General features: G+C 43.2%; 1 protein-coding gene across 8 annotated transcripts in view; it reads right to left on the reverse strand.

Moving 5' to 3' along the window:
- Window positions 1-6566: 6566 nt before the first annotated feature.
- ALKBH8 (alkB homolog 8, tRNA methyltransferase) overlaps window positions 6567-12654 on the reverse strand; it is a 49952-nt gene continuing 43864 nt past the window's right edge. For all 8 annotated transcript variants that reach the window (XM_056327644.1, XM_056327643.1, XM_056327650.1 and 5 more), the window contains 2 exons: window positions 8488-8637; window positions 6567-7265 (listed from right to left, as the gene is read on the reverse strand). In XM_056327644.1, the coding sequence (XP_056183619.1) occupies window positions 6696-7265; window positions 8488-8637 (720 nt within the window). In that variant the 3' untranslated portion in view covers window positions 6567-6695. The remainder of the gene's footprint in view (window positions 7266-8487; window positions 8638-12654) is intronic.

Below are 12654 nucleotides of genomic sequence, written 5' to 3' on the forward strand. Positions count from 1 at the left end.
CAACGCGGATGACTTATCCTCAGCTCTAGACATTTTGTTCCTGTACCTGCAACACTGCTCTGAGTACATAAATGGGGAGAAAAGACCTTGACCCAAGTACCTGCATCTCTCATACAGATTAATTACTCTGTCTGCCAAGAGCAGACTGATGGTTTGCAAGATTAAAGGCTGAATATGTGGGCAAATTCTTCTGAACTGCACATCATCCTAAATCCTCATCCTGCTTCAAAACATTTCCTACCACGCAATAGCTTTTCCACAAGAAAAAAATTAGAATGCTGTTTGCTAACACAGCAATGTGTGAATTCTCTGTCTTGATGGTTTGTAATTCAGCTGTCACTTCTTCAAAAAGATTATTATAAACATGTCAATATACTTGTAAAGAGAGATTAGGCAAAACAAAAGCTTGAGAGGGGGTCAAATACCATCTCCTGCCATCTGGACCCTCCGTAAAGACCTGCACGGGTCCATGGAAGAACCCTGAGCTGGGGCAATCTCATTTGTCTCAGGTCTCTTTTCTCCTACAAATCATGTATCTCATGTAACTTTTTCTCCATGCAGCCATCTCAGAGTTTTCAGCACAGCTGAGAAATGGGACCTGCAGCTTAAGAGAAGACCCATCTCATCTGCTGGTGAGGAACACACCTATGGAACCAAACTCTATATGAAATACAGCTGCAGAGGAGTAGCTAGCGGCACTCGCACTACACAAAGAGCACATGCCTGAGACAACGTACAAAATAAGGCAGAAGGAAATAGGGATACAGACGAGGGGAGCAAAGAGTCATCTGGCTGGGGGACAGGCAGTAGCTATTCATAAGCACACTGCTCCAGTGTTTTCTATGCATCACTGCAAAGAAGAGAAATAAGGGGACAAGACAGTACATACTGTTAACCATACAGAAGACAAGGCAGAAAAGTTAACCAAACTCCATTTTCGGAAGTTGCAGAAATATGAACCCCAGTAACAAGGGAAATTTGTGGGCTGCCCATTGAGAACCCTCCCAGATTCACATGAAGTGGGAAAAAACAGACTAACCAGCCAGTCCAATGGCTGAAGCATGGCTTGCCATGAGGGAGAATACTTGGGATTTTTCTGTACTGGCTTTTTATTTTCATGTTTGATAAACAAGCAATTTGCTTAAAATGAAAGTTGAAAGTTTTTTGTATTGCTTCTTGCATATGGAAATGGCATTTTTTTCCACATGCAGAATTTCACTAAACACATCCACAAATCTTTCATCATAAATTTCAATAAAATAACGTTGGAAGTTGTTGTGCACACAAAAATACAGATCATGACAAACTCCACTAAAAATAGAGAAACACTTCTGAAAAAAACAAATAAAATACTAAACAGAAAAAAAAAACCCAGGCAAGTAGCAATTTTGAGACTTCTGTTGGTCAGGAAAGACCTAAATATTCTCTTGGAATGATCATTTGGAAGCTTCACCAGAAAGAAGTTCTCAAGTAGATTTTGATGCTTTGATCAAGGACTGATACATAAGTCTATCAACAACTCTTCCATCATACTAAAATTGTTGGAGAAGTTCCACAACAGGGAAGATTGCCTCCTCTATGCTGACTTCATACAGCCTTGAGGAACAGTACAAATGCTCTTGTACTCTTCTGCTCACTGTGCCGAGGCCAGTCCTTCAAGCTCTCTGAAGAGAAGCTGTGGTCCCCATGCAGCTTTTCACAGATCTCAGCAAAACAACACAGCCAGCATATTGACCCTTGTCATCTACTGTTCTAAGCCTCTCCCTACTAAGCTTAAATTGAGCACTTCCAGGGAAATCCTGCGTCTCAAGGCCCGGGGGAGTTTTGCCACTGGCATCGCTGCACCAGGATGTCAGTCTGAAGGACCTCTATGAAGTTATGAGAAACCTTCGATGCTTTGCAGGTGTCATTTTTGTCTGCCCCTGGGACAATAAATCACATCATTGTACACTTTGCTTTAAGCCCGCAAATGCTGAGAAGCACTTGCTTTGCCAGGACAGGACAGTACAACACATCAGTAGACAGGTCTGTCTGATGCAGGATCAGATGGGGTGGCCTGGTGGTCCCTGGAACAGGAGACTGGGAACAAGGGGGACAGCGACCCCCAAAACAAACAGCCACCTCTGGTCACACCACCAGACATTTGCCTGCATGTGCCCAGAGCTAAACCATGGGTTATCTGGGCAAGAGCAGAAATTCCCACCTCCCTACTCCCAGGTACACTTTCAGGATGGCTGGGACACGGGGGAGGACTGCTGCAGGAGAGGCATTGGCATTCACAGCACAGGTCACACCCACATGGAGCGCTGCTTTCCCTTTATCTTCTAGGCTGCAAATGAATAACCATTTATGCACATTTGTTATTTAAATAAGGCCAAAAAAGGAACATAATTATTATGAAAACCACTGCACCATGAAACCTGTAACATTTAAATCCAACTACTGACCTTAAAGAGTTTCAGCTCATTACACTTCCAGGAGGCAAAAAGAGGCAAGCGAGTACTACAGAGGGCACCTGTGGTGGCACGTAATTCTGTGTTGTAATGAGCTCCTCAATAAACCTCTACAATACATTTGTTAACATCTATATGCCGTCCCCACTTATCATTTTTCTCCTTCACCACTTGATTCCTCTCCAAGCATCTGAAGAGACTGCCTGACTTTAATCAGAGAAATACTTCATAACATTTCCAGGCCTCAGAGGATGTCAAGGTCTGGAAATGTTATGAAATATTTCCCTGATTAAAGTCAGGCAGTCTCTTCTAATGTCTTTGAAGAGCTGATGTGCTCCTGGGACTGGCCTCCGGCTCACAGCCCTCGGGAATGCCAGGAAAACCTCTCTGGTAATGAGTTATGTACTGCATGTTCAACCCATACATCAGCGCTGTCCAAGCTGGCGTTCCTCATGCCAGAACCTCCTTGCAGAACCAGGACCAGCTGAGACCCATCATCACCAGGCTGCCTGGGGCAGGGAAAACAACACTTTCTGCTCTGGGTCAGGGTGAAACAGATGGGGAATGCTGCTGTGACCTAGCTAAAAGCAGTCGTCTGAAAGAAATACCTTGCAGCAGAATTACTGGTGGTATCTGAAGGCTGACAGCAAAGCCTGACTCTTCTCCCAGACAGCCCACGTGGTTCATCGTAGAAGTGGTGGAAGAGAGAATCTGACCTCAAGAAATTATGTTACGCAGCCTTGGCAGCCAAGAAATGCCTAATGCTGCTTCTGCTGGGGAAGCAAAGCGAAGCAGCAGGGCTCTGGGGGAGCCACAGGGCCTGAGAAAAACAGAACACTTCGTTAAATGAAGTCCACGTTTGACTGTTCAGGTTTTAAGTCTACTTGGTGCATTCGAGCCCTAGGTTAGAACAATGCTTAACTCCATGCCCAGCTCAAAGCCAGTGGTTCATTTGAAGACAGCACCTCTGAGCTCTCTCCAGTTAGAGCAAGAGCACATCGACTAATCAAGTACTACTGCAGACCTGATTCCTAATTTGTCTCAAAATCAAGATATAGCAACACTTCAGAGTGTTTCAAGAGGGCTAGTGTTTCTTGCCAGCACATGGCATATCCTTACAGAAAATGCACCTAGGGGCAAATGTAACAGCAGCTGCTGGGTGCTCAGCAGGAATCCAGGCACCAACACACACATGGCCATGCAGATAAAGAGCATTAAGAGATGCAGCCCTCCCAACTTCTTCTACATGAATGTAATCCACAGTAATCAGAAATAATAGGCAGGCCAGTTTAGTCACTGCACAGACACACAGCAAAAGCTGTCCCTGCCCTGTGTCACCAGTGACACGATGACACTGTGTGGCACAGTGCCAGGGAGCCATCTGGGCTAGCTCCGGTCCCACAGCCCACCTGGGAACTGGGTGCACTGCTGCACCCAAACACTGCGTCCCAGTACTGAAGCCAGCTTGGGGGCCTGGATGCAAAACAGTGTCATGCATGGCCCTTCCAAACACCAGTCCCCAGGAAGAAATGCCACTTTCTAGGAAGCGTCCCAGAGGGGAACGCACGTGCCGAGGTACCCCTGCAAAACACCATGCACTCTTAACTGGTAGGCAGGTTTCTCAGCAGTACATAATAACAAGTAAAATAACAACCCAAGTCTCACAGCTGATTTGCTTCCTTGAGTTTTCTTATCTTGAAAATATATTACTCAGTGTCACCATTTACTCATAATAAATATCAGCATAGCACCCTCCAGCACATCTTCCCAGAGCCACCCTCTGCCCATGCTGCAGCTGTGAGCAGAAGCAAGGCCAAGCACAAGCAAGTTGCTGTCTAGGCCAAAGGAAGAGGAAGAAAATCGGAAACAGCAAGAACTATCAGTAAGAGACAAACAAGGAGCAAAGGAAGAGCAAAAAGCAGAGCCAGAGAGCAGGTACCAGCCCTACCGAATATCAAACACGCGATCGCTGCCTGTGAGCTACACTTTAGTCTATGGGAACTTCCATACTGACTGCAAGAGCCATGATGAGCCCCTCACCCTGACAGCATGGGGAAGCCCCATGCTGGGCAAGGGCAGGGAGAAGGCAGTTGTCTGGAGGTGGAAAATGACCGGTTTTCTACATAAATGCTTTCAGATTAGGGAGGCAGCCTGGTTCTGTAACGCAGCCAGGGAATGGATGACATTTCCATCTCTGCCTATGGCATCAAGCACTTCACTCTTTGGACTCTGTTTCTGCTTCCCATCTTGGACTTCCTTGCCTAAATCAAGGCTTGGATTGACAACTGCCTTCCCCTGTGTGCCTGCACACCCAGAGCACTGTTCACTGAGCTGCTCTCCTGATAGAAACTGCACAATTCAGAACCAGGGTCGGTACTTCACTTTCCAGCACTGTCTCCCCTGACACAAGGGCCTGCTCACATCACTAGCTCTGGACAGCCATGCCTGACCAGAGATGTTATCAAGAAGGGAAGGATCCTCCTGCATAAATTCACCAGCTGCCACAAAACCAAAGAGCCAAACCACCTAAGTATGGCAAGTCCAACACTTCCCAGCTATACAGTATTTACTGAGTGTGTGCAAACCAACTCCTGAACACGCCCCAGAAGGCTCATCTGCCGTGGATATGCCTCCTTGTGGCCCAAAGAAAATAAATCAGGTAGGACAGGGCTGTCCCTACACAGACAACATGTGCAGCTGAGGAATGAGATCTTCTTCCCCCAGGGCCCTTTGGAAGCAAGTGGCAAGCAAGGCACAGGTGAACTGTGGCAGTAAGCTCCTCTCTTTACCACTGTCATTCCCCTCAGATTTTCTCCAGTATATGCTGGGGAGAAAATGGCAGAGCCTAGGAGAAATGGTGATTGGGAGCAGGCTGCTGGCACAGCAGCCTTTAACCTGCAAATCTGAAGCAGGCAGGAGTAGGCCAAGGGCACACAGCTGTCTTCAAAGTCCCCACATGATTCAGGACAGGCACTTCTGTTCAGACGGCATTAGTTACAGCAGCTATCACCTGCCTATACCACAGATCTTGCTACAGCTACAGGCAGTGAGTCAATGAAAAGGGGCAACGAGGGCACAGCCTAGCAGTACCTGTTTCCAGAGGCACCAAAAGCCACTCACCCTGTAAAAGCCAGTCCATTATATTTTAATTCTGGAAACGCACTGCAGGTGGCATGCCCCTTTGATAGTACAAGAGCTGTGTTAAATAAATTGTGCTAGTCATTGGAGGCAATAGCAGCAATGGCTGCTGTGAGTCAGCCAGCCCAGCATCAGTACCCCTCCCCTCCAGTTCTTTGTTCTTCTGTAATACAATAAACAGAACCTGTTCCACCAACAACATCTAGGGGTTGAAACTACCCTGCAGAAAATTTGCACCACTATTGCCTTCACTTCAGTCTTTTTTTCTGTCTTTTTTCCCCAAGGGCATCTGAGCTGCTACCCCGTGCCATGAGCGCTGGTCCTACAGGCACAGAGCCCTGCGCTCACAGTAAGGCAGGCGTTTAGCACAGCTTGTCAGGGTATTCCAACTGGGCAACCTCGCACCTCAGAGGAGCTTTCTAACAACGCTACAATGAAGAGCTAAAGAAATCTGGGGAGTAACAGCACGAATTGTGGGTTCTTGAGTGTCAAGGAAGAGCAAAAGGTTGTGATATCTGTACTGGCTTTCCAGTTCACCTTGAGGAAATCATTATTACCACAACCAAGAGTGTAAATTCCAAACTGAAATATCTGTGACTGCTGACAGACACTGAAATAGGCAGGACCATACTTCTAGCAACATTTCAACTCTTCAGCTAAACTGCTTCACATACCATTGGTCCCTGCTCCCTGACCCACAGTTTTACAGAAAAACTCTGTCCTTTACAGCTCTATCCTTCCTGCCCAGAGCTCAACTACAATTGGCTGTAGAGAGGCATGAACTGGTGTAAGAGAAGGGAGAACCAGGCCCTTCGTCTTTAAAATATGAACAATGGCCTTACAGATTTCCATGGCCAGCATTTTCCCCACCGAATTCTCTACACTGTAATTCACAAAACTAAAATAAACATTCTGCAGAGGTAGTATCTGAGTTTGGCCATTATTTTGTTAACATACACACAAAGTGCTAATTACTGTTATTAACTCAATAAACAATCTTTATTCTGCTATTTTAAAAGAGGTAATAGCTGCAGCCTGCATTAAAAATACCTTTCACGCTGTAAAAAAACAAAACACCACAGATGGTGGAGGAAACATCACAAGCTACAACTTTTCTAGAACCACACACCAGTTTCCCTGATCATAGTAACTCTTTTGAACCCTCACGCAATCCAGGGTTCTGCACACTGCTTCCAGCTCCCCTTCACAGAACACATGGTAATAGCGGTGGAAAACAGGGCTGAGTTCTTGTGATTCCTTGGAGCCAGCTGGTAACAGCACTGTATCAACGCCTTCCCCTTTCTTTTTAGTGCCACCTTTCAAGTGCCAGGGAACCAGCAAATCTTGAGAGTGAAAGGAGGTTCGGTTAGTGTGAACAGGCAGTCTGGAATCCGCTACTGGCTTTGCATCACAGCCTTCATCCTTGGAGTCATTAAGGGGTTGGTCAGAACGTGCCAAGACTTGGCTGCTGCTATCAGGCATTGGATCACAAAGTGGTCTCTGGGCTGTGCCACTATCAATTTCCTCCTCTTTGTCTTCACTACCATTCTTTTCCTTAAGGTATTTAGACTTCTGGTTTTTGTATTCTTGTTCCATTGCCCAGACATAAATGAGTGCTGTTCCACCAGGTCTTAGAAGCCGCACTAGTTCACGGATAGTAGCCAGTCTCCGCTCCTGTAAAGAAAAGGCAAAAGTGGGAAGCGCTTATACATAACCAAAAAGACAGGACAATGGAATGGCAGCAATTCATCCTGTTCTTCCTGTTCTCCCCAAGATACAATAAACATCAGAGGAATTGTTTTCCACTATTCATTTTCATTTATAATATAGACCATCACTATGACAAGACATTTTCCTAAACACAATTCTCACTGAAACATGATTTTTTTCACCAAAAGGGTTGTCAAGCATTGGAACAGGTTGCCCAGGGAGGTGATCAAGCCACCACCCCTGAAGATATTTAAAAGACACGTAGCTGTGGTGCTTAGGAACATGGTTTAGTGGTGGACTTGGCAGTGCTAGATTAGTGGTCAGACTCAATCATAAAATTCTTTTCTAACATGAATGATTCTCTTTCCATTTGAAAGCAGTGCTGTGCGGTATGAGCCCAGCTGGAAATGACAAATGCCTCTTCAAGAAGGTTGTTCAGTATCTATAATCCCAAATTCAAATCTACCATACCTGATGATACACACCCTAAGTCTGAGCTGAAGGAGTCAGATTTACGGCTTAAAAACAGGTCTTCCGACACACAAACAAAGATATGTCAGCCTTCTCCAAAACAGACTTCTTCCTACTTTTTTATATTGGGTTTGGAAACATTTGCTGTATTTCTGGTATGGAGAGACCAATGGGCCTCACCTAAGATTATGGCTCCGTGGTCTAGAAGCTTGTTAGAATCACACAGTTCCTGCCAAGAGAAGCTTACACAGCCCAGAGATAAGGCAGACTAGCAAGTAATGTCCCTTTTGTCTGCAGACAAAAAAAGGCAAAAAATGAAGGCACAGACAAAAAAAAAACCAATCAATCAAGATCTGAGCCAGGAAGTAACATCCCTCTTGACTCCCAAAGCAGAGGCCCCTTCTCCAGTGTCATTAACTGTAAGCAGATGAAAATAAAACACAAACACACAAACACCTAGATCAAAGCGCCAGGAGGTGCAAGGGCACCTGACAAGCAGAGGGGGAATGTGAAGAGAAAGTCTAAGAAGCAGCAGCAGCACGACAGCTTTACTCTGCTCCTACAACTGCTTTTAGCAAATGTAAACCTTTGATTTCTCCCCATTTTGTTTTCCCCTTTTGTTTCATAAGCCCAAACCAGCAGGGTTTTTTTGTAGTTTTAGTAACTCTACACAGCAATACAACAGTACAGTGGAGCACAAACAAGAGTGACTTACTGCTGTTGAGAAATGGTGGATTACAGCAATAGAGATGCAGGCATCACAAGAACCACTGAGGATTGGCACTGACAGGGCATCACAGACAAAAGCCTGGAAATTTTTTTCTCCACAAATATCCACCAGGTTTTTGCTGCGATCACAGCCAACCTACAACAGAAAGTGCTTCATTAAGCTTTTCGTGAGAGGATAATTACAAGACTGGAAAATTATTTTCACTTGTTGCTTACAGTAATAGATCAGTCTCCTACAGAGGTAACACATTTTAGTTTAAAATACAAACAAGAGAAAGTGTGAGAAAATAGCCTTAAGTAAGAGGGATATATGGTCCTCAGTTATAGATAAAAAGAAAAAACCTGTGACGCTTAATTAAAACAAAGATGGCAGACCAGACATTAGATAGCTCATTAAAGCTGGTTCAAAGTCAGGGTGCTAAAGACAGAACAGGTTTCAACCTAACTGTTCTTCAAAACTGGCTCCTAATGTAACTTCAAACCAGCAAAACCAGAGGTGACCTAACCTCAGTACTTCCTTTTCCTTTCAAATTGGCATTTGTAACCTGACAACATCTGAAGCAGCCAAATACTGAACTCACAAAAGCTGAATCTACAAGTATAAACAGAAATCTGGTGACTTTGGTGGCATCACTGAAGTATGTCGCACAGCTTCACTAATCACCCAGGTTTCATCATTTCAGTGTAAGTAAGGAAGTGCTCAGGTACAGTCCCCTTCATCTGCAGTATCACAATCCACAAATTTAAGCACAACATAATTTTCCATGGTTCTGTACAGTCCAAATTAAGTGACCCCTATAAACCATTTCAGGACAACTCATAAAATGTTTCTGGTTTTCTACTTTGAACCTTGCTCAGTATCCAGGTCCAAGATGGTAAGAAAAAGCATCTAGAAAAGAGGTTTTATGCGTTTGCATAAAAGCAATAAATACAAACTGGTGAAGACCCTTCTGAAAGAACAAATAAAGCGAGGCAAGCACCACCCTCATTTTCATGTCTGCTGCACACATTGACTACTCAAACCAAAGCCCTGCTACCAAGTCATATATGAAACTCAGCTTGCATGAGAATATTGAATTTATTTTCTTCAATGATCAGCAACAAGTAGATACCAGAGGACTGATCCAGAATCCTTAATAATTACTGCTGACATGGTTTATTGCATTTGACACAGCAAGAATACTAAAATATCCTTGATGCGAGAATAGCAAATAACTTGCTCTGGTTAATCAACCCAGCAGAGCCAACAGTACTGCTAAAATTAAAAATCTCTTTTGCAACAATTAATGAAAATAAATGTATTTTCCATCATAACTTTTCATTATATCAGTTCAAATCACTTCAGCGTTCAGTCTGCCATCACAGTTTTGAAGAAAACAAGGATTATGTTCCAGCAGTATGTTCTGAAAGCTGCTTTCTAGTCAGGTCCCTGACTTTTGGTCCAAAGTAAATAAAACAGTTGTGAAAATGCCAACCTGACAACCCCAGATAATCCTCCACAAAACCAGTATTATGAATATGTACATATTGTCCTGCCAATTAGCTCTAAACAGACCTGAAAATACCAATCCTAGCATTGCCTTCTTCCCATTTATTCCTTGGCTTTGTTTCTGTGTTTACTAAAGCACTGAGTGAATAGTGTTATTTATGAATAAAAAAAGGAAACTCTTGCTTACTTGGAAGTAAACAAACTTCACGCTGGAAGGCAACTGAAGTGTCTTTAAATTACTCTCATCATGGAATGGATTTAGCTGACAACCTGCATGTTAGAGATTCCATGCCTCATTACCAGTGCCCTCAACTACTGTTGCAATTAAGACATTAGCATGCAGTATTTAATAAAACTCAAAGGACCAAGTTCACTGCTGGCAGAAGGAGGGAGAAGAATACTTACAACTTCCACTAACAACATGCTTTCCCCAAAAGAATTGCTTTGGCCCTGTGCATCTATAGTAAAACCAGGATGGATAAATGGATAACGGAACTCAATCCTCCCCTCCCTAAATGACCTTGAAAAGGACTGCACTGTATGTTGATGAAATCCAATGAACTGAGAACGAGAACAAAGGCATGACTGCCAGAATGTGAAGTCCTCATTTGCATCTAAATTATATCAAATAATTAAGTATGACAATATAAGTAAGCCTGACTTCATAATAAGGTGAATCTAAAACCAAGGCAAAAAGATGGTTTCACGGTAAAAATGGAGACTTTGAAAGGGATCACTTTGAATGTACAGCTGCTCTAAAATAGGTGTATTAGGCTAAAACTTATATGTGGTTTTAAATGTAAACATTCTAGTAGGTGCTATGCATAAATGCTGAACACAGGGAGTCACCATAGATATGGTTGGTGCTGAAGCTAAGCCAATTCAGCATCTTACTAGAACTACCTCTACATGATATTTTTAGAAGAATTATAATCACCACATTCCTGCATTTTGTAGCTTACAAGAAACATGCATTCATTAAAAACACATTGGTTACAGTCAGTTAGAAAACAATAAGCTAGCAAAATGCAGCTAACTTCAGTGGTGCAATGCCAGCTTACAGATGAAAAATGAGCTTATAAATGATTTTTACAAGCATAGAAAACATTTACAGCAAGGGGCAGAGACCCCAAACTCAATTTTTCCCAATACTGTTACTCACTGATTTCTACATTCTGAAGCACATAAAAGTTTTGATGTGATGAAGCTCCATTTACAGAAAACACTTCAAAGGAATGTTTTCATTTAGAACAGGTTTATTTTTCTCGAATTAAACGTGTAATCAAAACATTTTTAAAACATTCTCAAAATATAACTGTAATGCTTTAAGTTTTGCCAGTTTGTATCTCTAACTTTGATGCTCAGCACAGGCTACTGTCCTTACTGACATCTCTTCTAGAAGAATGGAGCAAGGCAGATAAATCACTACCAGTTCACTGCCCAACACAAACAGAATCTAGCACATCTCTCGGTGAGCCAAGCTGTATACACTTTTAAGGTTCCCTACTTCTTATAATCTGCGAGTCTTCTCAATCATTTCTTACACCTGTTTTCCCAATTTTCCAAATAAAATTCCTTACTGGACCCCCAACCCCACCCCCGATTTCTCATACATTCTCAAATAGCATGGCTGACTATTCAGCTGAATCCACCTCTTAGCAAGTTGCTCTACACCTTTTAGTAGTTCTCCAAAGAAGGTCAGCTTCTCAGATTTTAATCCAGGCAGCCATTCCCACATCCTTGCCTTTTTGGCAGGTACCCCCGCCCCTCTTCTCACTGTTTTTTGTGATGTGGGCAATGTCTCACAGGAGGTCCAAAGTGGCCACTGACAATGTACTGGGGCCCAAAATCCACTGACATTTTTAACAGGGATTTCAGGCACTAATTTTATCTGGGTAAACACTGACATCTAACTCCTGTTTTAAGTCAGGAAATCTGTATTAGTACAGAGGCCTGTAACTCTAGAACTAGAACCCCAGCAAAAACGTAAGAAAGAGGCAAAAGCATGTCATCATTCTGGCATACAGCACCCTCTCTTCAGGGCACACTGGGTAACGCAAACCTTTAGACTAACGGAAATACCAACAAAGACTAAAAGAGGACAAGGGAAGGGAGAAACAAATGTAACTCCTGTGATTTGCCTGAGTTTGAAGCAGCTCTGCACTGGCTTCCTGGGAACAGGAAAACACAAGCAGGTATCCTGTCCCACTCCTTTGCATTCCTAGGCACCTTCATGTCCACTGTTTCAGCCAGGAGTAGCTGAACTAAGTTTTATAAAATATAGTTAATGCAGTGGTTTGTAACAGATTATTAGCAGCCAAAAGGCACTAAATAACTTGCTTCGTAATGATGCTGCAAATCTGCAAGAAATACATCTTCTTGCAAGCTTAAATGAAGACAGGTAAAGACAGGTCAATGTTGTCCACCATTATCTATTTTCTTTCTACGTTTTCATTATAACTAACTCTACCTGGTAGAATTAGTTCATTTAAGTATCTGGAAACCTGATTGATTCAGCACATTAGCAACTGATGAAGAAAACGACATCTAACTCTGAAATTCAGCTGCGAAATGGAATTATGTGGCTCCCCAGAGAAACATCTCAGCTATAACTAATAGCACCAGAACCTCAAGGAACCAAATTACATTCCAGCAAACACACAC

The sequence above is a fragment of the Falco biarmicus genome, chromosome 2 (assembly GCF_023638135.1).
Source record: "Falco biarmicus isolate bFalBia1 chromosome 2, bFalBia1.pri, whole genome shotgun sequence".
NCBI classification, from domain to species: Eukaryota; Metazoa; Chordata; class Aves; order Falconiformes; family Falconidae; genus Falco; species Falco biarmicus.